The sequence below is a fragment of the Gavia stellata genome, chromosome 3 (genome assembly GCF_030936135.1).
Source record: "Gavia stellata isolate bGavSte3 chromosome 3, bGavSte3.hap2, whole genome shotgun sequence".
NCBI classification, from domain to species: Eukaryota; Metazoa; Chordata; class Aves; order Gaviiformes; family Gaviidae; genus Gavia; species Gavia stellata.
Window position 1 is genome coordinate 66085098 of NC_082596.1, and position 22798 is coordinate 66107895.

The window sequence follows — 22798 nt, forward strand, 5'->3', positions numbered from 1 at the left end:
CAACATAGCTGTAGCTCGCTGACCGGCAGTTGGACACCAACTGTTTAAGAACCCTCAGGCAAACCTGTTTCATTCACGAGGTGTATGTGCCTGTGTGAATATTTACATGAACTCGCATCCGTATTCTGGAGGGAGTTTTACGTTTCGCCCAGTTCTGAGAAGCCTGACTTTTCGGAAGCTCTCGTTCCGGCACACGAAGAACCGCCGGCGCCCGCCCGGCCCCGGGCCCGCAGCCCTCAGCGGGCGCGCAGGGGTGCAGCGGCGGCCGCGTGAAACACGGGCTTCCTCACTGGGGCGTGAAAAGCGGCCGGACTTCCCTTTCCCCTGTTTTTTGGAAGGAGTAACAACGCCTGCCGCCTTTTGTCCTGTGAGCTACTGCAATGACTGATGAAAACCTGTGAGCGAGGTGAAAACAGTGAGCATAGGCGGCCTTTAGTCCGGAATAACTCTTGCTGCCGGCTACCTGCTGAGGTGGGTTTACGCAGGCGCTTAATTATTTCTGGCTTTCCGAGAGAGTTCCTTTCAGCCAAGCTGGCCCTGCTCAGCGCCGCTCCGGCCGTGCTGGAAGACGCGACGCCTGAGCCGCCCTAGGAGCGAAGGCAAACAGCAGAAAGAAGTTTCCTGAGGTGGGGCCGGTCGGCTCCGCTGCGCTCCGCTCCCTGCCCGCGGACCGCCCCGCGCTCTGGCTGCTGCCCCGGGGCCCCGGCGGGCAGCCCTGCGGAGGCAACTGCAAGCTAAACCGGGTGGGGGGAAGGGGAAAAAAAAGGGGACAAAGCCCTCCTTTCCCCAGGGACTCACCCCGGGGAGCTCAGCCTCCCGGAGCAGCGAGCGGGCGGGCGGCCGCCAGCGCGGGGAGGCGCGGAGGCTCCCAGGGGCGGGCCCGGGCGCAGCGGGGGGTGCGCGGGCGCGGCCGGGGCGCCTCCCCTCCCCCGGCGGAGGAGGCGGCGGGTCGCCGGAGCCGCGGGCAGCCGGGCGGAGGGCGCGCCTGGAGCGCGCGGCGCGGCACCCTCCTCCCCCGCTCCGTTCCCTTCCTCCCGCCTTCCCGCCCCGCCGGCGTGGCGGGGGGCGGCCGCCCCCGGCTTGCCGCGGTCGGCGGTGCCGGGGAGCGGCGGCTCCGCTTTCCGCCCGCGGAAACTTTGGCCGGCGCGCAGGGGGGAGGATGGAGCCGGGGGAGCCCCCGGCGGCGCCCCTCAACCGGTCCCGAGCTGGGGCAGAGCCGCCCCGCGGGGACTTCAACCTCTCCGGGCTGCCGGAGGCGGAGGGGAAGCCCCTCTTCGGCATCGGCATCGAGAACTTCATCACCTTGATCGTCTTCGGCTTGATCTTCACCCTGGGGGTGCTGGGCAACTCGCTGGTGATCACGGTGCTGGCGAGGAGCAAGCCAGGCAAGCGCCGCAGCACCACCAACATCTTCATCCTCAACCTGAGCATCGCCGACCTGGCCTACCTGCTCTTCTGCATCCCTTTCCAGTCCACGGTCTACGTGCTCCCCACCTGGGTGCTGGGTGCCTTCATCTGCAAGTTCATCCACTACTTCTTCACTGTCTCCATGCTGGTGAGCATCTTCACGCTCTCGGCCATGTCGGTGGACCGCTACGTGGCCATCGTGCATTCCCGACGCTCCTCGGCCTTGCGTGTTTCCCGCAATGCGCTGCTGGGAGTGGGGCTCATCTGGGCGCTCTCTTTTGCCATGGCCTCACCTGTGGCTCACCACCAGCGCCTCTTCCACCGCGACGCCAGCAACCAGACCTTTTGCTGGGAGCACTGGCCCAACCCACAGCACAAGAAGATCTACGTGGTTTGCACGTTTGTCTTCGGCTATCTGCTCCCACTGCTGCTCATCTCCTGCTGCTATGCCAAGGTGGGGCAAAGCGGGTAGTGGTGAAGGGTATGTGAAAAGGAATGGGGGCAACAATGGTGGCGGGTGTCCTTCAGCTGTGGGGATGTCTCTGGGCATGCGGAGGGACATGGCACTGTCGGGAGGCAACGGGGTAGGGGTGAGCTTGTGGCGCAAAGGGACAGGGCAGGTTTTATAACCAAGGGGTGACTGGGGGACGCATACATGTGTGTGTGGCACAGGAAGGTCAGGACAGGGATTGCACGGGGCGGGGAGGGGGTTTTATTCAGGCAATTACTGGGGTCTCCTCTGCCAGATTTCCTTGTTGCAAAGTCCGAAGAAGCCCCAGTGCTCTGCTGCTTTCTGTGTCAACACAACTCTCCTATTTTCTTGCAGTGCTGTATGAGGAGATTAACTCAAAAAAAGTACAACAAAGCAACAGGTTGATAAGGCTTCAGATGAAGCATTGCGGTTCTTTAAAATGCAGTGCACTTAAAAATGACACAAATCCACCAGTTTGGTCTGATCCAGTTAATACGTTAAGAGCAAAAGGTGCATCATGCTGCCTGGTCCCTGTGAGCCCTGTTTGCTCCAGTTGAAGTGGATGGGACATTTACCTCTGACTTCAGCAAGGGCAGGTGGTGCTAGGGAGCAGTGCATGAGGACCCAGGTAGGAAAAAGCAGTAAGTACGGGTGCCTGAATAATGGTACTTAAGGCTTTTTCTGCTCAGGCAAACTGTCACATTTTTCTGTGAATATTAATTGCAGCTTTCAGCATAGGGCCACCACTTGCTGCTGGACAGGATCTGGAGCACCGGCTGCTACCTGCTGAGTTAGTCAGCGATCCTCCTGTTTCTGTGCCAGCAGCCATCAGTAGCAGTAATTTACATTCTAGATGATAGGTCTGCTCTTGCAAATAAGGACTGCTTGAGTGCCGAGAAGTCAGTTCTTTAATTAGCACGTTAAACAGATGTAATTAATGTATTCAATCTGAACAAATAATTTCATGTTCTGTTCAGTTTTATATGTAATACATCAACTTAATTGTGATGTGCAAATTAAGGTTAGAATGGCATCCAACTCTGCTAAAACTGAGTTATGCAGAACTTGAAGAACAACATTTTTAAATTACTGTTTGTAATGAAACAAGTTCGACCTGGCAAATGAAGAAGAAATACTTGTTTTCATACCTAAACTGAATTCTGTTTTCCCTGGGTGAATACACTGTTATTTCAACTACAGTGGTGAATATGACTGAGCTGTGAGAGAGTTGAAACTTGCTGTAGCCGTAGATCATCAGAGTTTTAAAAAAACATTACATATTTCAGGGAGACCATTACCAAATATGTGCAGAGGGAGCTTTTCAGCTTACTTGTATTTTTCAAAACCAAAGCATCTTCAGTTTCAGCATGAAGTACCAGCCTTCAGAGTCTAATTATATGACAGAAGATTGAAACTAAGTCTTTCAAAATTATCACAGTCCTGCATAGTATGGGGGGGGGGAGGAAATATGCTTAAACAAAATATAAGCATAGTGAATATAACACACCATGTTGTTACAAAGCACTACTACAAAAGTAGATATCTCACTATTAGTATGAATATGTAGTTTAAAAAAAACAACCCAAACAACAAAACAACTCTATGTGAAATACATGCCCAGAACAAGTTAATAAAATCAAGGCCACTCAAAGTTACAACTCCAATCTTGTGCTTAAATTATTGCCAAGGCTAGCATCTCACCCTTGCTTGGTGATGTGTTTTGAGCCTGTATGTATGATTCTGCTTGCCATGGTGTCAGGCTGGAGGACCCACCCTGAAAGGATGAGTTCTAGGAGACACTTAGGAGATGCGTGGTGGTCCCATCAGCATCAATGAATCTGAAAAATGCCGTGACTTGGACAAGGCTATTCGAGGTGTTTGTACCCTGCAGCATCAAGGCTCATTCCTGCCCTCATTAGGAGCCACTGGCAAATCTCCAACTGCAATATTTTGGCACATGGGGCAGAGTGAGGAGAAATTAAGCATGAAAAGAGTTGAAAATCAGAGCTCAAGTTTTAGATTTGTCAAAGCCATTGCTACTCTCACAGGTCTCCAGCAGTAGTCACTGCGAGCTTTTACTGATGTCATTACGAAGTACAACAAGTATTTTGGCTTCTGAATGCATGCAGGGTTAGAGCATCGCTGCTGTGTAATAGCCTCAGAATATTATAAAAATAAATGCATTAGCTTCTTACGGACTTCACTGGTTTTCATGAACTGTGGATCAGCTAAATAACGCAATCTTCTGATACAGTAGATTAAGACAAAGGAGACTCATTTTTCTGTTTGACTATATTGCCTTTTCCAGACTCCTTTAAGGCAGTTCTGTTTCTCTTACAAGCAAATTGCAATTGAAATTTCAGTTTTGAAAGTCTCATTTTTTAGGCACTCTAATAGGGAGCTGAGTTCTTTCTCTCTCTCTCTTAAATTATGTTAGGGGAGATATGTATTTTCCACAGTGGACAGCAAGACTGTTACAACCTATGGAAGTGCTGAAATAGTGCTAGGTATTTGGAAACAGCGTCCTCCCACAAAATCAGAACTGGAAATCTCATATGATGTCCTCTTAAGGCAGAGATTTATGAGATCATGCACTGTGTCGTGTGTGTACAGCTACCCATTTCCTCTCTCCCACAAATAACTTTGGGTCAGTTTCAACCAAATTTGATAGAGGAGTGAAAATATCAGAAGGAATGGTATTTCCCTAATTTTGTGAAAACAGGAGTCAATGAAGAAGGTGGAGAGTTTCCATCTTCTCTCTCCTTTAAGGAGTGAGTCTGCACTCAGCTGTTAAACATCAGACAAGCCATAGGGGGAAGAGGCTTCTACCTATGGAGGAGACACGTCTTTTTTGGGAACACACGGTCAAGAAATCATAAATCCATAGGAAACCAGCTTTTGTTGGCTCACAGAACTACTCTTGAAAGGAGCTTACTACTCCAGCCAGAGGAGCAGTGAATATATAGTTATTAGTTGAGTTACAGTGCTACATACTTCTAGACAGCCTGTATTCTTATTTTTTTATTGCTTATCATATTACTTATTGTATTTTTTTATAACTGAGTTTTTGTATGTATTTTGTAACATTGCTACAATGTTTGCTCACTAATGTGTTCTTAAAGGGCAAAGTGATAAATGATTCCCAGTGAGCTTCTAACAATTGGCATCTGCCAGGGCAGTGCAATGTGACAACTGATTTTGGGTGCCTCTGCTTTTAAGTACCCAATTGTGAGGCTTCAGTCCTTGAAAGTCAGGCCTCCTTCAATCAAAACTTCAGGTTAGACACCTAAAATCGTTAGCAAATTTTTCCTTTTATAGATGTATAATGTTAAAAGCATTTTTAAACAAAATATTTCTTGCCTTAAGAATGTTTCCATTATTATCTACCATTCTGAACATTCTGAATTCACGGAAGACATGTATGATTTAGTTAAAAGTAAGCCATAAAAAGCAGGAGCCTCAACATAAAATACAAGCTTATATGTTCTTGGCTTAAGATGTTATATCTTAAATTTTGCTGAGCAGCGTGGGGAAAACTTCATTAAACTACCCTGAAAAGAAAAAATAAAGGGTGTGATACATTAGCGACACACTATTAAACAAAAGAGGGTGAAGGATCTGTTGTGACAATAGAAGTAGCAGCATTACTTTAAAAAAATGGATTGCAGGTAATGGCACTTGAATTCAAATTAGGTTCATACTATAAACCAGGGTTCAGAATGTAATGCTCGCATTATGTCTCTGTTAAACAAGCAGTTCATTCTTGTTAGATAATGATCTTGTGCAGGCTTTCCTGCTGCATGATTTTCAATGGCTGATAACTAAGGTGTGTAGTCAGTGGAATGATTACATACAGCCAGACAGGAAATATGCTTTGCAACAAGTGTAGACTTCAAACTTTTATATTGTTTGGTAGACCTATATGAATAGGCACAGATAATTTAAGCTATTTTTTTCTCTCTCCTTTATTGGAAAGATCCCTTTTTCAGCTTGATTTGGTCCTAGTTCCTCAGCCTGGGCTCTCAAACCATCTGGAGGTAGGCCCTGAAACAATTGCAAAAATAGAATTTGAAGAAATGGATAGTCTGTAGGCAAAATCCAGGGCCTCTCAAATGCCATCAGTGGTAGTCGTGGTGGCACAGTCCGGACCGGCCTGGACCTTCTATGATTCTACAAGTCTCCTTACACCCTCTTTCACAACAGCATAACTTTCTTCCCACAGCACCCCACCCTCATCTCCAGAAAAAAAGGAAAGCTATTCCTTCCCCAAAAGTCAAATACGTTCTCTGATCAACAGGTACATGAAAGCTGGAGTTAGAAAAGTTTCATGTAGAGTTAATTTTTCCACAGAGCTGAATTTTTTAAAAAATGTAACACCTTATGGGAAAGGTTGTGACCTGCTTTTTAGCAAGGTATTTCATTCTGTGAGTTAAAAATGCGTGTGTAAATTTATTAGTGGATATTTTGAAAGACTTTCCTTAGAGAAATAACCTGAGACAAAATGAGAGGCACATGTAGAATTACTGTGCATTCAGGTGAAGTGACAGTGGCTGTTAGAGGAACAATTGATTATTCATTGGCCCAGAGAAGAGATAATTTGAATAGGGCAGTGAGGAGAGGTGTCTTTGATTTGCCTTGTAGTGTTTGTGCATAAACATGGCTTTTAATATCCCTCCGCGGCGTTCTGTATAGGTCTCTGAGTGCTGTTCCACTGCTGTTGATAGGTAATTAAATTCCGCCTATTTCTCTTGCTGCTGTTTTGCATACCATCTGGTACACTACCATGTACAGCCAGCATGTTTTCACTGCAGAGACTTATTTTATGAAGTATGTATACAATCTGAAAGAGAGAAAGTTGAGAAGGATTCATTGGAAGGTTATAATCTAAATCTTTAACACCCCTTCTCCTCCGCCAAATATCCATTTTAACATCTTTGTCTACTGCATCTTTCATTGGACTGGAGAGAGATGCAATCCAAAAATTTGTGCTAAAAGTTTCAGAACAATAGAAAAAAATGTTTGTAACTTTAAAAGAAGATTTTGCAGTTCTGATTTCTCAAAAGAGTTTATCTGACTTTACTTTTGGGCTGTGAGGGAAAATCACAGTACAGTACAGTCTCTGGGTGGCAGGTGATGGGTTTTGCAAAGGTCCAGCAGGAACAGCCCATTGTTGTAAGTTACGTGAAGGGGGTGCGATAGGTGAGCGGCAGTGATGGGAAGTGAACTTCATTGTATTTCCCCCATGCTCTTTTTTTTTTTTTTTTTACATTTTTTCACCTATGGACGAAGCAATTCAGCTGCCTTGTACACAGTGTTGGCAGGTGAGTAAAGAGTGTGTGAGCCAGAGGATCGTCTCCCTGGTTCTGCTGGACCTCAGGGGCTCTTCTGTCCTTTCCTTCTGGTCTGCTTCATCCTGGAGAAGGAAGAAGGGCTGAAGCCAAAACCAGACCTTCTCAGAGAAAACGCATTTATTTTTCTCCTGCCTTTCCTGAGCTCAGGTTATCCTTGGTAGCAACCTGGCTAGTGTTTCAGAATAGGGAGAGCATGTGGGGCTGAGTCTTCCATGCACAAACGTGTTAGTGCACAGATAACTGCGCTTCCAATGTTAAGTGGTTACAAGTATTTTTTATTTTTATTGTTTGTGGTTCACTGGTAGCTAAGAGTAGATACTTAAAAAGTGGAATCCACTGATGAGCTATGGTTATTCATAAATACTATCTTACTTCTTTTAGTTCATTATGTATGTTTCTAAGACTGAAATGCCAGTGTGGGATCAAGTCCATAGGTCATCTTGTCTGTTGTCTGTCCTGGTAGTGGTTAGACATGCATCCCAAAGAAAACGGAGGAAACATCCCCAGATGATATAAGAGAATTTGAATTTATACCTTTTTCCCCACCTCAAGAAGTCTCTTTATAAGCCCTAAAATTTAGTATTATATTCCTTAAAAAAAATCCTTTTAATGCTGGATGATCTTACTGACTAATTCTGGATGATCTTACCTACTAAATTGTTCTCAGTTCATCTTAGAGCTATGTAAAGTGCAACCTAACATCATCACCATCATCTAACTGAGCTCTGTACTCTGACACTTTCTCTAAAAAATTCCTCGTACCGTATTTTAATTAAACCCTCGAGTTTAATTAAGCATCTCCATTTTTTAATTCCGTATGGTTTACAACTTGTTAAACACATTCAGCTGAAGAGCATATTCCCTACCCCCCGTGCCTACAAATCATGCCATATGAATATATTAGATTCAGTTAATAATGACTGCAGATAAAGTAGGGCATGCACCTCTATGCATCCACTATCCAAAATCTTATGTGTAAATCATTATGTTAAAATTTGGCCCCTGCTCTTGGATGATAAGCCTTTTTGAGACATATTTTAAAAAATTACTTGTGAAAGGTACATGACAAGTATCATCAAATTGTTGATAAAGGTCATGCCTCATGTGAGATACATTTTAGTATAAACTATTTTTGAAAGCCTAGGTTTCTTTCGAAGATCAAATAGCGCCAACATCCTGATTATATTAACCAAACATCCATCTGAAGAAAGCAAATTATGCAGGTGACTCAGAAAAGCTCCGACTCAAAACATACACTTTTTATGTTACATGCAGTAAAGGTCATTCTAAATTAACAAGCATTGACATTTTTATGGAAGAAGAATGATTGTTAATTCTAGGGGCATGGTAGGTTTCCATTTATTGCCTTGTTCATTTGTAATACGCGTTTCTTCTGTAATACATGTGAATTTTTAGATAAGAATTCAATTGTGGTCTGCTTCATATTTGTTGATTCACACAGGTGCAGATACCTAATTCCTTTGGATTTGATACTGTGCACTTTTGAAATGTGTAAACTGGATCAGCAATCTTTGTAAGCAACTCATGCAGTACTGGAGAGGATACTCTAAGATATATGGATTTGAATTTTAGAAAATGGTGAAATTCAAGATGCAAATTAATCTTTCCAGGTTCTTAATCATCTGCATAAAAAGTTGAGAAACATGTCAAAGAAGTCAGAAGCGTCCAAGAAAAAGGTAGAGTGCTTTCATTACTAATATCTATTTGTTTATATTTTAGTTTTATGGCTAAGCTAATTTGGTATTATATTGCTTGTTGCCAAACATGTAATGGAGAGAAGGAATTGAAATGAAGTATTTAATGATGTATTCAGTGTCTCTCTGAACTTAGCAGGATTGGAATCTTTTCTGATCCAAGTTATGCATCGCAGTGCATCAAGCCATTACCTGAGATACCCATATTTTGAACTTCAGAGCATCTGAAATTTAGACATGGAGAGACAACCTGTCTCTAATATTAAAAGGGTTTTTTTGCCTCACAGGCATTTTTCCCTAACTTGTAATTTTTTTTATTTTTTTTTAAACTAACTGAATTTTTTAATGTTTTATGAAGAACTCCTAGCTTATATGAAGAGATTTTTAACTGAGGTTTATTGTGCTTCCTGATAGGGGTCTTATAAGAGACTTTTAAAGATTCTTCAATTCTTCTGTTGATTTTCCACTAAACATTTTTTTCTCTTACGTTCAAGACTTAAGTTATATACTGGTTACAAGTAGAATCATGAAAGGTCTTTAAAGCAGAATATGACCTTTGCGATTGAGAACGATATTTGAAAGATATGTTTCTATATTGAATTTGTCATTTAATATAATATGGTTCTGACTTTTGAGCAGATTTGACCACAGTAATCATTTGACTAACTTCTCAGTTTATGAATGTGGAGTCAGACAAACCCCTTAGGCTATAGCTCTTCATTTGATCTGATCACTATTACCATATGGGCATGCAGACTGGCTGCAATGTAAATTAGATATACACAGGCTCAACAGGGAATGAGTAATCTATTATTTATGCATTCTCTATTTAAAAAAAAAAATCCTAGTCAATAGATTTTAATTCCTAGAATTAAAAGCATTATGGCCGTGATGCCACAAAATACTTAGCATGTATACTTTTGCACTTACTGTCATCAAGGCCAAAGGTGTAGTTTTCAAAGGTGTTCTGTACATTGCTATCTCTACTCTCATCTAAATTATTCTCAAACTGGAAATCTCTGTGCATTTCCTCTGAACACTAACTTTTAAGAATTGCAAGTAAAAATCAGATCTGGCTAGGAACTAGCTTTCGTAGCTTCGGGGAAAAGCATTACAGGTATGCTCAAGACTGCTTGGATGTATCAGGGGTCAGTAACCAAAGGGCAAAAAAAAAAAAAAAGCAACCCAAAACACTTTGTCCTTAGAAAATAAGTTTCTGATCCTAAGGCCTAACTCAGGTTTTTCAGAGCAACTCTGTTTTCACTAGTGTGCTGTCTCTCTCTGGTTACTCTAGCTTTCTTCTTTTCCTTCTACTGTTTTGTTAAGAATGCATTTCGGGCTTAATTATACATTTTTAGCTTTATTCAAATCTTTATGAAAATTTCAGTAGTAGAATCTTAAAATTAATTTGCTATAAGTGTGGGAAAAAAGTTAATGAAAAATATGCTATTTTTTGTGCTTTTTGGTCACAAAGCTTCAATATTAACATAATGTATTTCAGGTGGGTTTTATTTGCTAATGAGAAACCTAAGCAAGCTCCCATTAGGTAAACAAGAGCTGCCCTGTAGTATTACCTTGGTTGCAAGGCATAGTGATGATTTTGGAAAGGTAAGCTCTGAAGTTAGGCTCAGGAGGAATAACGGGAATAAACAAATGTTGTGAGGTTTCCTAATGCAAAATTGCTTATTCTGTAGATATGAAATACCTTAAGTAAAATAGTTACAAGAGAAACATGGTCAACCTCTGCTTTCAGGTGTATCTATATAGTCTATTGAAAGTCAGTGATTTTCCTGGTGTAATTTTTTTTAGAATTTTGAACAAACTGAAGTAATATGCCTCTTTTGAAATAATTGTGCATGTGGTATCCAGACAATTTGTTTTCAGTTGGAATGTTAACACATTGAAGGGATCAGAGAATGAGCTGCTCTTAATTTATACTTCCTTGTTAGCACATATTCTCCTGAGGAGACCTGAAAGAGAAAATATTTGTGTGGCTGTTTGTTAGTGGCAACTGACTTAAACTCCATAGGGCTAAGTAGAGGAATGGCTTGTGAAAACAGATGAACCCTTGAGACTAAACAAATTATATTTACTGCAGATATAATGTCCTTGGGTTTCTGTTGTGAGATTTTGCTAACCAGCAACAGTATCTGTCCTAAGTTATTTTGGCCTGTTGCCACAGAAATAAAACTTCTTTTTCTGTAAGTTAAGTCACGTTGTGATTAGGTAGGTCAGTCTGAATTATTACCGAGCATTAATCAATTCAAGAAGTATAGACCAAGTTCAATAAAGTAGCAAAAAGTCTAGATATTCTCTGTGCTGCAGTATTTATCACTGTGGCCACTGGGTTAGTTTTGCCTGTGAAAAAGAGCCTAAATTATCTGAAAAATGATGTTGTGAAGTGTTAATGTAGTAATTATAATGGTCCATAACATAATATGCTTTAGAATTAATATTAGGCTTTTATTGGGAGAGTGATTTAGTTGAAAGAGGTGCTTGTTAGAGGAGTAGATATTAATTAGTTGAGCAAGTGCAAGGCACTAACTGCTGTTTCTGAAGTAAGTGAAAGCTAAAGAAAACGTCGACCGTCAAACTTCACTGTGCCCTGGCAGAATGCCTTCAGCACCTAAAAGGTTTGTACTGACTGATACTGTAGCTGTCTGGATGGATCTAATGAACTTGGTGGCCCTTCCTCTCATAAATAACAAGAGTGGAGTCAGCAATGAGGACATTTTGTGTTCCTTTTTTCTGAATTCAGTCTTTGGTGGTGAGCTTTAATTTCCAGATTGGTTTTGACAATGTGTAATCACCAGAAATTTCAAGCTCCTTACTTTTCTCTTTTTTTCCCTAGTTATATCCCAGAATGTTGTTGTATGACTCCCTCTGTGGAAATTTTTTGTTTAAAGCAGAGACCTTCAAAAAAGCCCCTGCTCCTTCTGTAGCAAAGTGTTCGTCTGAGTGCTCTAAGCTCTTCCACCAGCTGCCTTCACGTATAATAGATCTCTCTTGAAATTTTGGTCAGAAATCCTTGTGCACCGTACTAAAATATAGATCATTAAATCTGGATGAGATTTCCCACAGACCCATGTTATCATTATTTTACATCAAGCTTATGTCCACCTGAGAAAAGGCTAGGCTTTTGTGTAGGGAATCAGGAACATCATTCTTTACCTTCAAGCACAGTTACACATTTGCCTTTTACTGAGGCATTTTCCAGGCTAAGGTTCTCCTTGCAGTAGTTCACTATGCAAAATAAAGCCCGTATAGGTAATGGCATAAAATCAGTAATAAATATTCCAAAGTGCGTTCTCTCTCAGTATACCTTTTTTCCCCCCAAATAATGGTTCTGAAGCAGGTTTAAAGCTGATTCTTCAAGTACTCATGAGATATCTGTGTTTTCCTTTCCCTGTCTCAGACAGCACAGACTGTGTTGGTGGTGGTAGTGGTTTTTGGCATCTCCTGGCTGCCGCATCACGTGATTCATCTCTGGGCTGAATTTGGAGTTTTCCCACTGACTCAAGCCTCCTTTCTCTTCAGAGTAACTGCACACTGCCTGGCTTACAGCAATTCTTCTGTGAACCCGATTATATATGCATTTGTCTCCGAAAATTTTAGGAAGGCCTACAAACAAGTCTTCAAGTGCCAGATAGGTAACAAGTCACTTCTGAATGACGTTAAGGAAAATAAAAGTCGGATAGATACACCGCCATCTACCAACTGTACACACGTGTGAACTTTGAAAAGTCCTGTATGTTGGCTCTTCACTTGTGTGAACTAAACACCTAGAAAATAAAGCACAAGGAGCTTTATCCTGGGTTTATGGTGCACGGCGCCTCATCCAGCTGTGGCGTATGTCCAGCCCCACTTTGTGCCCCAGCCTGACTGACCCAGCCCTTATGATAAAGCTAATTGGTATTTAATGTACTGAAGTTGCATCTTTAGCAAAAGTTTGTGAAACTGGTATGAAAGAAAACTGGGCTGATCCTTTGCATCTTAGATAGCTTTGCCAAATGAAGCTCTTGGACCTTTAAAAGATACTTGAGGAAAAAAATGTTGGAGATGGTATGTCTGTATTCTTACTCACTAAGCATATGGTGTGTAAACATTCAACTATACAAGAAGGAAATGTTGATATGCACAAGTAACTTTCTGACATCTTACTTGATCGAGGTGAAGAGATGACTGAATTTTCTGTCTTACAGATAATAAATACCATAGTACTGTGATTTCAGAGAGGAAAGCTTTTCTTCTCTCTTCAGATTGCTTTGACAATGCCTTTTCTCTTTTTAAAGTAAAGATGGGCTCTGATTCGGAGTTGAAATAACCCATATACAACTTGAAGCAATTGCTTTAGAGAGCAAATGCTAATTTTATCTGTTTAGCTGTCTTTTTAATGTAACATTGTAATGATGGACTTCTTTCCACTTCATATGCCTGCCTTACTGTATACACAGAACTTTTGTGTATGCTATATAAGGTTTTGTTTATGGCCTGTATGTAGTTGTACCAAAATGAGGATTTGTGTCTATCTGAGGGAAGCTTTTCTTCATGTGTTGCATGTGCGTATGTGTGTATGTTTTGTTAACTTTGAGATGGAGATACAGTTTTAAATGTACAATATATACATGTGTTTTAAAATATTACGTTCCATGAAGCAACTCTGGGCAATGCTTAAGCATTTAAAAATAGCATACCCTTAAAAGTTGTCGGAGGGGCTTGATATCATGTAGCTCTAAATTGGAAAAATTCAGAAGAATGCATTTAAATCAATACAATGTATATAAGGTAAATGGTCCAATTCTGCAAATTTTTAAATAAGATGAGTAGTTTCAGCAATTTCATAAAAGTACTCAATATGTCTCTAAGTGGTAAACCACTAAAGAAAATAGTAGAAGGGCACTCAGTCCTTTGAGAACATTATTGTTAGCTGGAGTAAGATATGCTTTACCTTTATTAATGACCCATAGACTCATAGAGTAAATTAAGTTGAAGGAACTTCTGGACATCCTCTCAAGGCAGGGCTACCCTCAGAGTTGGATCGCTTCCTTGTCTAGGCAAGTTTTAAAAATTTCTAAGGATGGCGATTCAACATTTTTTGGGGGGCAACCTGTGCCAGTGCCTAATCACCCTCACTAAAATAGTTTTTCTTATCCCCAGTTGGGATTTCGCTTGGTGTAGGTGTAGCTTGTGACTATTGCCTTCTGTCCTTTCGCTGTGTACTTAAGTCTTCTCTCTAGCTAACTAATATGTAATTTAAGATGGCAATTAAATTTCCCCCCAGCCTTCTCTTCTGAAATAATGCATCATTCTCAGTCTCTCCTCATCCGTTGTGCTCCAGCTCCCTGGCTGGATTAGTGACATTCCACTGGCCTTCCTCCAAGGTATCCATCCCTCTCATGAACTGGGGTGTTCAAAACTGAACAGTGTGTTCCAGATCTGACCTCAAGAGCATGTAGACCAATCACTTCCCTTGACCCGTTGGCTGATTCTTGCTAATACAGCCCAGTATTACAGCAATTTATTGCTGCAAGGGAACAGTGCTGACTTATATTTAATTTCTGCTTTACAAGCACTCCCGTGTCCTTTTCTGCAGAATTGCACTGAGTCCCAGTCCAAGTTTCAGGACTTTGCTTTTGGCTTTGTTGAACTTCATGCATTTGATAGCTGTTACTTCCATTCTTCCGGCTTATCAAGGGCCCTCTGAAAGGTAGCCCTGCTCTCCAGTGTATCCACCACTCCCCCAGGTTTGGTATCATATGCAAACTTGCTGAGAGAGTACTGCACCCTTGTCTGGGTCTTTGAAGATGCTAAATAGTGTTGGCCAGATGCTCTGTCAGATTCCTTTTTCTCCACAAACTTGCTTTAAAAAAAAAAAAGTTCAGAGTGGTGGAACCACATCAACTATGGAGGGTTAGTTCACATGAAAATGTCTACATTTATGTGTCAGTATTGTCTGCTTGGAATCAGTAAAATAATACTGAAGACATGCTATTACATGCATGGTGTTTGTGTCCGTTCTTTCATATGAAAAGACAATTTGATGATATTGCTAGGAACACAAAATATATGAAAAAACACTCATTTGGAGAAGAAGGGTTTATCGGTGCAGGAAACTATTTTCTGGTTTAGGATTGAGGTTAGGAAACACAGCCTAGAACAATGTTGAAGTTTCTATGAGTTTTCAGATCCTCATCACCTACTAATCACTTAAATTATTAAAGAACTATCAGAGTTCAACTGAATTTGTAACATATTAGGAGATTCTACAGCTTTGAAAATTTTATTTTTTTCCTTTAAAAAAATTGCTTGTGATTTTATTACTTGGAATAAAAGTTTACAATCTAAATATGTAATTGTATAAAGTTAACATGCTGAGTTTATTGCTTCATCTGGAAAAGGCTTTTTTTTTCTTAATTGTACATAGTTTTAAACCCAGGTGCTTGCTAGTAATCGAGCTACATCTATTTGAAATTTTAAGGATGGGGAGGAACAGGGGACACTGCAGTAACAACTAGTTAGGAAGGCCCCACCTGGTTCCTGGTGAATATCAGTAAGATTTCCACCTCACTTTTCAGAGAAACCTTAAGAAGCAGCTGACATGCCAAGGCTCAAACATGTTTTTATTGATCAGTGTCTCTGGCTTTGACATACTCGGCTCTGACATGGAGGTTGTGAATGTAAAAACAGTGTTAACATATGCTGTGAACCGTGTCTAACCCCTGAGCAGCTGGACAGTTGGGCAGGAAGTTGTCGTGCCACAAAAATGGCTAATTTGGGCAGAAAAACAGGGAATGGGAACTAATGATCCCTTACAACTGAATGTTTGCTTTCAAGTTCTGAACTTGTTGGCAGGGATCATTATTTCTGGTGGAGGGTGAAGCAAAAGTTTCATCTCACTTACTTGCCTAATATGCTTTTTTACATCTTTTTAACCAGAAAGGTTAATTTCAGTGTATGATGAAGTAAAAAAAAAAAAAATTTCTCTGCTTAGAGCTGAATTTTCCACTCACAGAAAGATAAATACTTCCACTGAATTCCACCCTGTTGTGTGAATTTGAAAATATTATTCTGTAGAAAAGAAAATAGGCAACAGAAATTATTACTAAAACTCCTCTCAAACTAAAGCAAAATATGTGTAAGTAATTAAGCAAATACTTAAATTTCTCTTAAATTATATTTCTTATAAATTCAGAGAATTGGAGAACCCCAACAGAAACTGCTACTCACATATTTTTTTATAAACTCTCTAAAATTTTGTTGTATTTTTCCTGCCAAAATGCTACCTCTTTGTGGTGCTTCACGAGTGTCTCCTGAAGTTTAAAATGAACAATGCACTTTCAACATTGATGATAGAGGTGGTGTATCCCATCACATCAAGTAGTAGGGGTTGTTCAGTCCATCTTAAATCCGTGTTTTAGTGGAGGAACATAGAAGTCTTTCCTTGTCAGTTTTCTGTGCAGAGTGGATGAAGGACCCGTGGAGAAGTAGCATCTCTGCAGCACCTCATGCTAATGTGAGAGGGCCTCCTTTCTTGCAGGTTCTGGAAAGGAGCTCAGTTCTGTCTGTTTTCTGAGGCTGTACTAGGACATTGCAGCAGGTTTCTAGACGATTTTGCATTTTACATTTTGGATTTTCTGGTTTTTACCTTTTGCCTTAAAAATATTCAGAAATCTCATTAAAACACTGCACCAATGGAACTCTAAAATTATAAAAACTAATGTTTAAAGAGGTCAAGAAATTATTCCATCAAGCTTCTTTGTGCAGTGTTAGCCCTGCCTATTTGTGGATAGATGTTTGAGGTATGACACAAAAGATTACAGCAGTGCTCTTCTTCAACTAATAAAACCTAAAATACATTTTGCATCCTCCAAGATATGTGTGGATCCAGATGCACGCTGTGTATTACTACACATAAACCAGATTTAGGAAAAATGGATTTTATCCAAAATGGAAAAAAAAAATTAAATGGCACTTAACCAAAATACTGTTCATCCTGTGCAAACACCCTGAAAAGTGATGGGACTTGCTCATCTGTATGTTCAGCTCTGCTAACTTCACAGGTAATTGTATCACCCATTTAACTAATTTTGAATAAGGTAATCATTTTAGTTGAAAGTGAAGCTAATGCTTGATGGCCGCTTCTGAGTCATTAAACTACACATAGTTTTCAGTCAGAAGTATGTACTAAACATTTATGATATGTAATATTGTCAACATTCAGAATTGCCTAGAATCTCTATCTTCTATCAAAAATGTAGAATTTCCTAATATTTTTGTATGTCTAGGGTAGCTAACAAAATCATATGCTATAGTAGATTACAAAGAAATTATATGTAAAACATTATTATGACTGTGTAAGGAGCAAACTTTTATTCTGTAGTTGAGTATTCCCATCTGTAATCAATATTTTTTCAATATTTTGTATGATGAAATTAATTGGATCTTTGATTATTTACAAATTCTTCTGAAGTATTTTTCTAAATTTAAACACTGAAAAAAACACATGTTTTCAAAACCATTTACTTTTTGGCAAGATAAGACATTTTAATGACATGTTTTAAGTTACAGTCCTTTGAGCTTTGTATTCACTTTCACTTTGTATGCATGCACCTCTTTCTAAAAACCTTAATTTTATTATTGCCATAATCTAGTATATCTTAATGTTTTAAAAAATAATGTCACTATCTTCCAGACATAAACATTAAGGTTTGTATATTTAATGTTGCAGTGAAGTAAATTTTACTATAAATCCCACATTGTAGGGAAAGGGAGGGATCTTTTTCTAAAATAATGTTGTGAATGCATTGTTATCTTCATGGTTGCTTCACAGTATGATGTGTCACACTGAAGCTAATGATATCTGTGGTACTTTGGGAAAGGATAAAAGCAGAGAAAAGAACAGCTTCTAGCTTAAAGAGCTTGTATTAGTGTTATGTATGCAGTACAGGTACAAATGTTGAAGACCAGAAAATCAAAATTCTGTGTTTGTTTCAAGGTATAATGAATGTAAAGTTACATGCAGTTGTTTTAAGATATACTGTACTTTGCGTGAATTTTCAAATTATTTTTTGTCAGTAAGTCTGTATCATCTCTGCTTATTTCTATATTATGAAATACAAACTGCTTTTCTTACAAAATGTTTACATAATACTTAAAAACAAGCAGTGCCCTCAGGAAAACTTCCAGAAAAAATAATGTTCACAAAACTCAATAGAGTTTCATGGCTAGATGTCATTATGGGTTGAAAATACCTTTTTGAAAATTTAACTGATACAAAAATATTCCCATTTTCAAGTAAGTAAGTGCAGGAGGCATGGTCCTCCCTTCATTCAGGCTGGTAAAAGTCAATTGAAATTGATGGAATTAATAGATAATTCTTATTCAAGTGAAATTTAAATCTCTGTAATCTACGTGTTGCTTAAGAGACATACAAACAGAGCCAGATCCATGTATTTGATTATGAAAAGAAAGCAAGCTCTCCAATGATGTGAAATCCAAACCTATTTTATCATATGAAAACCTGTATGTGGCTTTCGGAGTCAAATTGGTGCATATTTGTGTGTAGAGTTGCATTAACATTGAGCAATGGCTATTTCAATACAGTAAAAATAGCTAGACGAGTGTGAAACCAAAATACGATCAGTCCTACACCTAATGAAATGTACTTTTAAAAGCAAAAGTAAATTCTACCGCATGGATTTAAAATTATGTGCACTTTAATATCTCAATTTTACTGTGCGGTTCTTAATAATTTGTATATGCATATGTACTTGACATTTGTAGATACATTGGTGCACTTGGCCAGATAAATTTACTGGATGCAAACTGAGGTCTCATTTTATAGAACTATTTCCTTAACTGCAGCATTCTCCCCTTCAAAAGCTTTGTACCATTTCCATTGCATGGTTATTCCATTCCCTGATAAACACCTAAGAGTATTTAAAATTGGCTGAGAAAAATAAAATCTCTCTTTTAGTAATAAATCATCTGAGCTACATAGGTGTTTCTAGCAATACCTGTAGAGAATTTATCAGTGTGGTTAAGTTTAATATAAGGATTCTGAAAAAAAATACAAAATTCTTGCTGATAGCTTGTAGATGCAACATTTATAGATGTGATGATACAACAGTATTGCTTTACGTTGAATTTCACAATTTAGCACAAGCAAACTGGTAGTTTTAATATAGTAAAATGAAAAGTGACACATTTAGGAATGAAGAACATGAGGAAACTTTAAGAAGTGATTATTATACTGGAAAATGATGATTCTGAAATTGTGAGTTTAATTAAACATAACCTCCAACTCTGTGTAACTGGAAGGACTTGCATAACCCCTGGAATTGTGAATTCAGGATGTAGCGGTAACTGGGCTTGTGTCACTGGAAGCACTGCTGCAAACAGGAAGGCTTTTGCACAAAATGTCCCAAAACACCCATGCTGAAAAACATCGGCAATTCAGCTTAGAGGGATGTGGTTAAGAAGTGACTTAATTACAACATAGCTCTGTAGCCATACAGACAGAGAAATACCTGATGCTATGCTGCTTTTAAATGAGTGGGTGAGTTAGCAAGATCCAGTACAGTGAACTTAAGCTTTAACAGTTAAATCTGTAAATGAAGTGGAAGTCTTTTCATTAAGCCATGGGTATCAATAACCCTAGAATGCGTAATGAACAAACGTGATATATTCGTCTTGCTTCAAATCACATTTGGGTATTTCTCAAAAGATTTTATGTATTTAAATCTCAAAATATAGACTCAGTGGTAGCACTGCTATGAGAAAAAAAATGCAGCTTATATTCCAGAGTATTTAGACCTGCTAATGACAGTGGTCCCTTCTGGCCTTAGTCTATTAGCATTCTTACTCTTATTTTTGTAATTAATAGTATGAGAGCTATGCAGATATGAAGAAAAAACATCACAAAACTGAGCTGTTATTCAGTTTATAAGTGATCATCTGAAGATGTATCTAGAATAACTCCACAAGTGGGCTGCATCCTGAAAAGATCTTACGATGATAAAGAAATTCGATTGAAATCTCTGGCATATGGATTGCCATTGTTAGAGAAAGAAGTAAAATGATGCTGTGTGCTTTTCTCATTTTACTTAATTACTTTTTGCCATAATTACTCTAAATGTAATCACTCTGCATTACTTTTGCATAGCAATTTATTGTTTTCATGAGAACTATGACGGTTGCTGGCACATTTGAAACACCTGGTGGTAATTGCATTTCACTCTAAGTCAATGTCAAAGTTTTTTCCCAACCTGTTGTGAAACTGTATTGGAAATCTTTACAAGCCAGAGGCTCTCATAATAACTTTTTCATTTCAGCTCAGCTTAAATGAAACCTTGTAAAAAGTAATGCTATACTGAACACACATGATCTGTCATGGTGTTTCTGATAGAGCAGTCAACATTTTGTGGGAAGATTTATACAGCTTGAGTGGTAAATAAACCTGACTAATTCTGAGTGTCCTGTGTGAGTTTTGAAAAAAACAGCTTAAAAATTGCTCCTGTCCTGAATTCTGCTCACTTTCAAGAGCTGTAAAGCACTCTGATCATGGCATCCGGTCACTTCGGAGGGGTGTCCCCTTAACCTGCTGTTAGGCCAGTTAGGCTTTGCTGAGTGCGGTATGTGGTCAGGCCAGCATCTCATCCCACTGATACGCTGATTCCCAGCTTGCTTACCTGTCATGCAAGGCTTCGTGTGGGGTTGTAAGGTGGGAAGGCTGATGTGGAAGTGGGATCTGCTGTTTTCAAGACTTCTGGGTACTCCCTACTAAAGTGTATCCAGAGCAGGGTTTTGTGGTTTGATTTGGTTTGGTTTCCCCTCACCCTCAGTGCTACAAGAGAGGAACAAAGAGACTGTTTTGTCCTTCGAAAGCAAGCAGCCTAACTGGGATCTTGAGCATCAAGGAAACCACTTCTGTACTTTCAACCCTGAAACCTGTGATCCTGCAATATCACAGCAGTCACAGAGTATCTTTCCTCTTCCTCCCCATCTTCTGCCATCTGCCACCTTAGGTGAAATTCGTCTTACTCTAGCTGTTCAAGTAAATTAACCCCACAGTTCTATGTCTGTAAAGACAAAATGCGTTGCTATAGATTCAAGGGTATCCTAAAAATATGTCCTGATGCACTAGATGAAAAGTAGCACCTAATTATTAACATCAGAGGAGGAGAAGGAAGGGTAGGAGGAGAGGGAGTACATGTTGAAGACCATCAGTGTCTGCGAATGGAATATACTTAGGGCTCCAACTTTCATCCTCTACCTAGGCAATACTTAGTAGTTTGTAGGCAATTTTTCAGTATAAGGAAAGAGCAGAATCCTCTGGACTTGGGTCACTGTTTTTTACATGTATTTCTCTTTCAGTGTCTATAATAAAGCTTGTAGAATCATACTTCTATTATGTTGTCCCTTGTTGCTCTACAGAGTTGTCCTGAGATGTGCTTTCAACTGTTCTTGCATTCATATGCATAAAAATTTAAATATTCTTTTTAACTCTTGTGGTAATCCTAAGAAAAAAGGTTTATTTTACCTCCAGTTCTGCAGACACCTGACTCCAAGGCACCATTTATGTATAAATCACTATTAAACATACAGGGAAATAACCCATTAAAACTTGAAATGATTCTCGGGGGAAAACGAGACACAGCAAGTACGTTCAATATGGACTTAATTTTCACCTGCAGTATTACAGCTGATGTTCATGTGTGAAACTTGTTTGGAAATAATACTTGTACTATGATCCCATGCTGGAAAAATTCTTAGGCTAAAAGTAATGCAGAACTATACCATGAATATGGACAGAAAATATTGTCGAGATAAAGGCTCAAGATCGTTTTGCTATGGATGAAATAATACGAGGATGTTTAGGATGTTTTGTAATCACAGAACCCTCATTAAAATGTCTGTGGTGTTTTGCTAATTGTGTCACAACCAGAAGCTTTCTATAATGCCAAATGAAATGGAATCTTGTATTTAATTTATTTATTTAATAGTTTCCATTAATATATAAAGGCAAGAGTTTGTTCCTCTTTTTATAAGACAGCAATATTACCAATGGTTTATTTAGTACAAATGGAAGTCAATGGACTTTCCTACTTCTAATCTGAATCTCACGGTATTTACTCACTCTTAAATATACTATTCAGAGACTTTTCCCACTTTTCATTGTGAAATACTGATTTTCGTGTGATTTTAAGAAGACAATGGTAATAAAATGGCTGCTTCATGGCTGATGAACAGGAAATTATTATGGGAGGAACTATGCTGTGCACATTATTTTGTTTTTAAAATTTGACTTAAAACTTGTAATTGTAATCCTTTCCTTCTTATGTATGAATGATATTTGTTGTGTTTAATTCTGCCTGGCTAAAAAGATGCAAACAGAACATATTATTTGCTTGGTGACTCAGATTTCTAAAAAAGTGTGTATTAATCAAATTAAAGCTCATAGCACTGAATGCCTGTCCATGTCCTGCTTTTCTAATATGCAAAAAAACCTCCACTGTTACTGAAAAATACACTGCTTTTAAATTACTTTTATCCTTCCAAAAATTAGCGCACATGAGAGAGAAAGAAGAGAGAGAATATTTTTAAGACTATATTTCTAAAGCCAAGAACTGTATTACACATCATTCTAAGAGGTAAGAGGGTAAATTAGCGAAGTGCAAATAAGGGTGAAACTGATCTATTACTGCTGCATATTTATGTAGATGACTAAGTCAAGTGCATCCCTTGTTTTCATTAGAAGAAAAAATGTTCCTGTCAACCAAATTCTATTCTATTATCATTCTAGTTGTATTGTAATTTCTAATGTACTTCACCTGAGCAAAATCAAAGTTATT

General features: G+C 39.4%; 1 protein-coding gene across 1 annotated transcript; it reads left to right on the forward strand.

Annotated features, from left to right (window-relative positions):
• The first annotated feature begins 1159 nt into the window (after positions 1 to 1159).
• Positions 1160 to 12678, forward strand: GALR1 (galanin receptor 1). Its single transcript, XM_009807278.2, has 3 exons — positions 1160 to 1861; positions 8862 to 8927; positions 12361 to 12678. Exons 1-3 carry the CDS (start codon positions 1160 to 1162, stop codon positions 12676 to 12678), a joined length of 1086 nt encoding a protein of 361 aa, XP_009805580.2.
• The last annotated feature ends 10120 nt before the right edge of the window (positions 12679 to 22798 follow it).

Bases quoted from the DNA above. Each gene is read 5' to 3' on its own strand.
- GALR1 (XM_009807278.2), top strand. From the start codon at position 1,160: ATGGAGCCGGGGGAGCCCCCGGCGGCGCCCCTCAACCGGTCCCGAGCT. The intron at 1,862-8,861 runs GTGGGGCAAAGC...TAATCTTTCCAG, and splicing joins TCTCCTGCTGCTATGCCAAG to GTTCTTAATCATCTGCATAA. The intron at 8,928-12,360 runs GTAGAGTGCTTT...TCCCTGTCTCAG, and splicing joins CAGAAGCGTCCAAGAAAAAG to ACAGCACAGACTGTGTTGGT.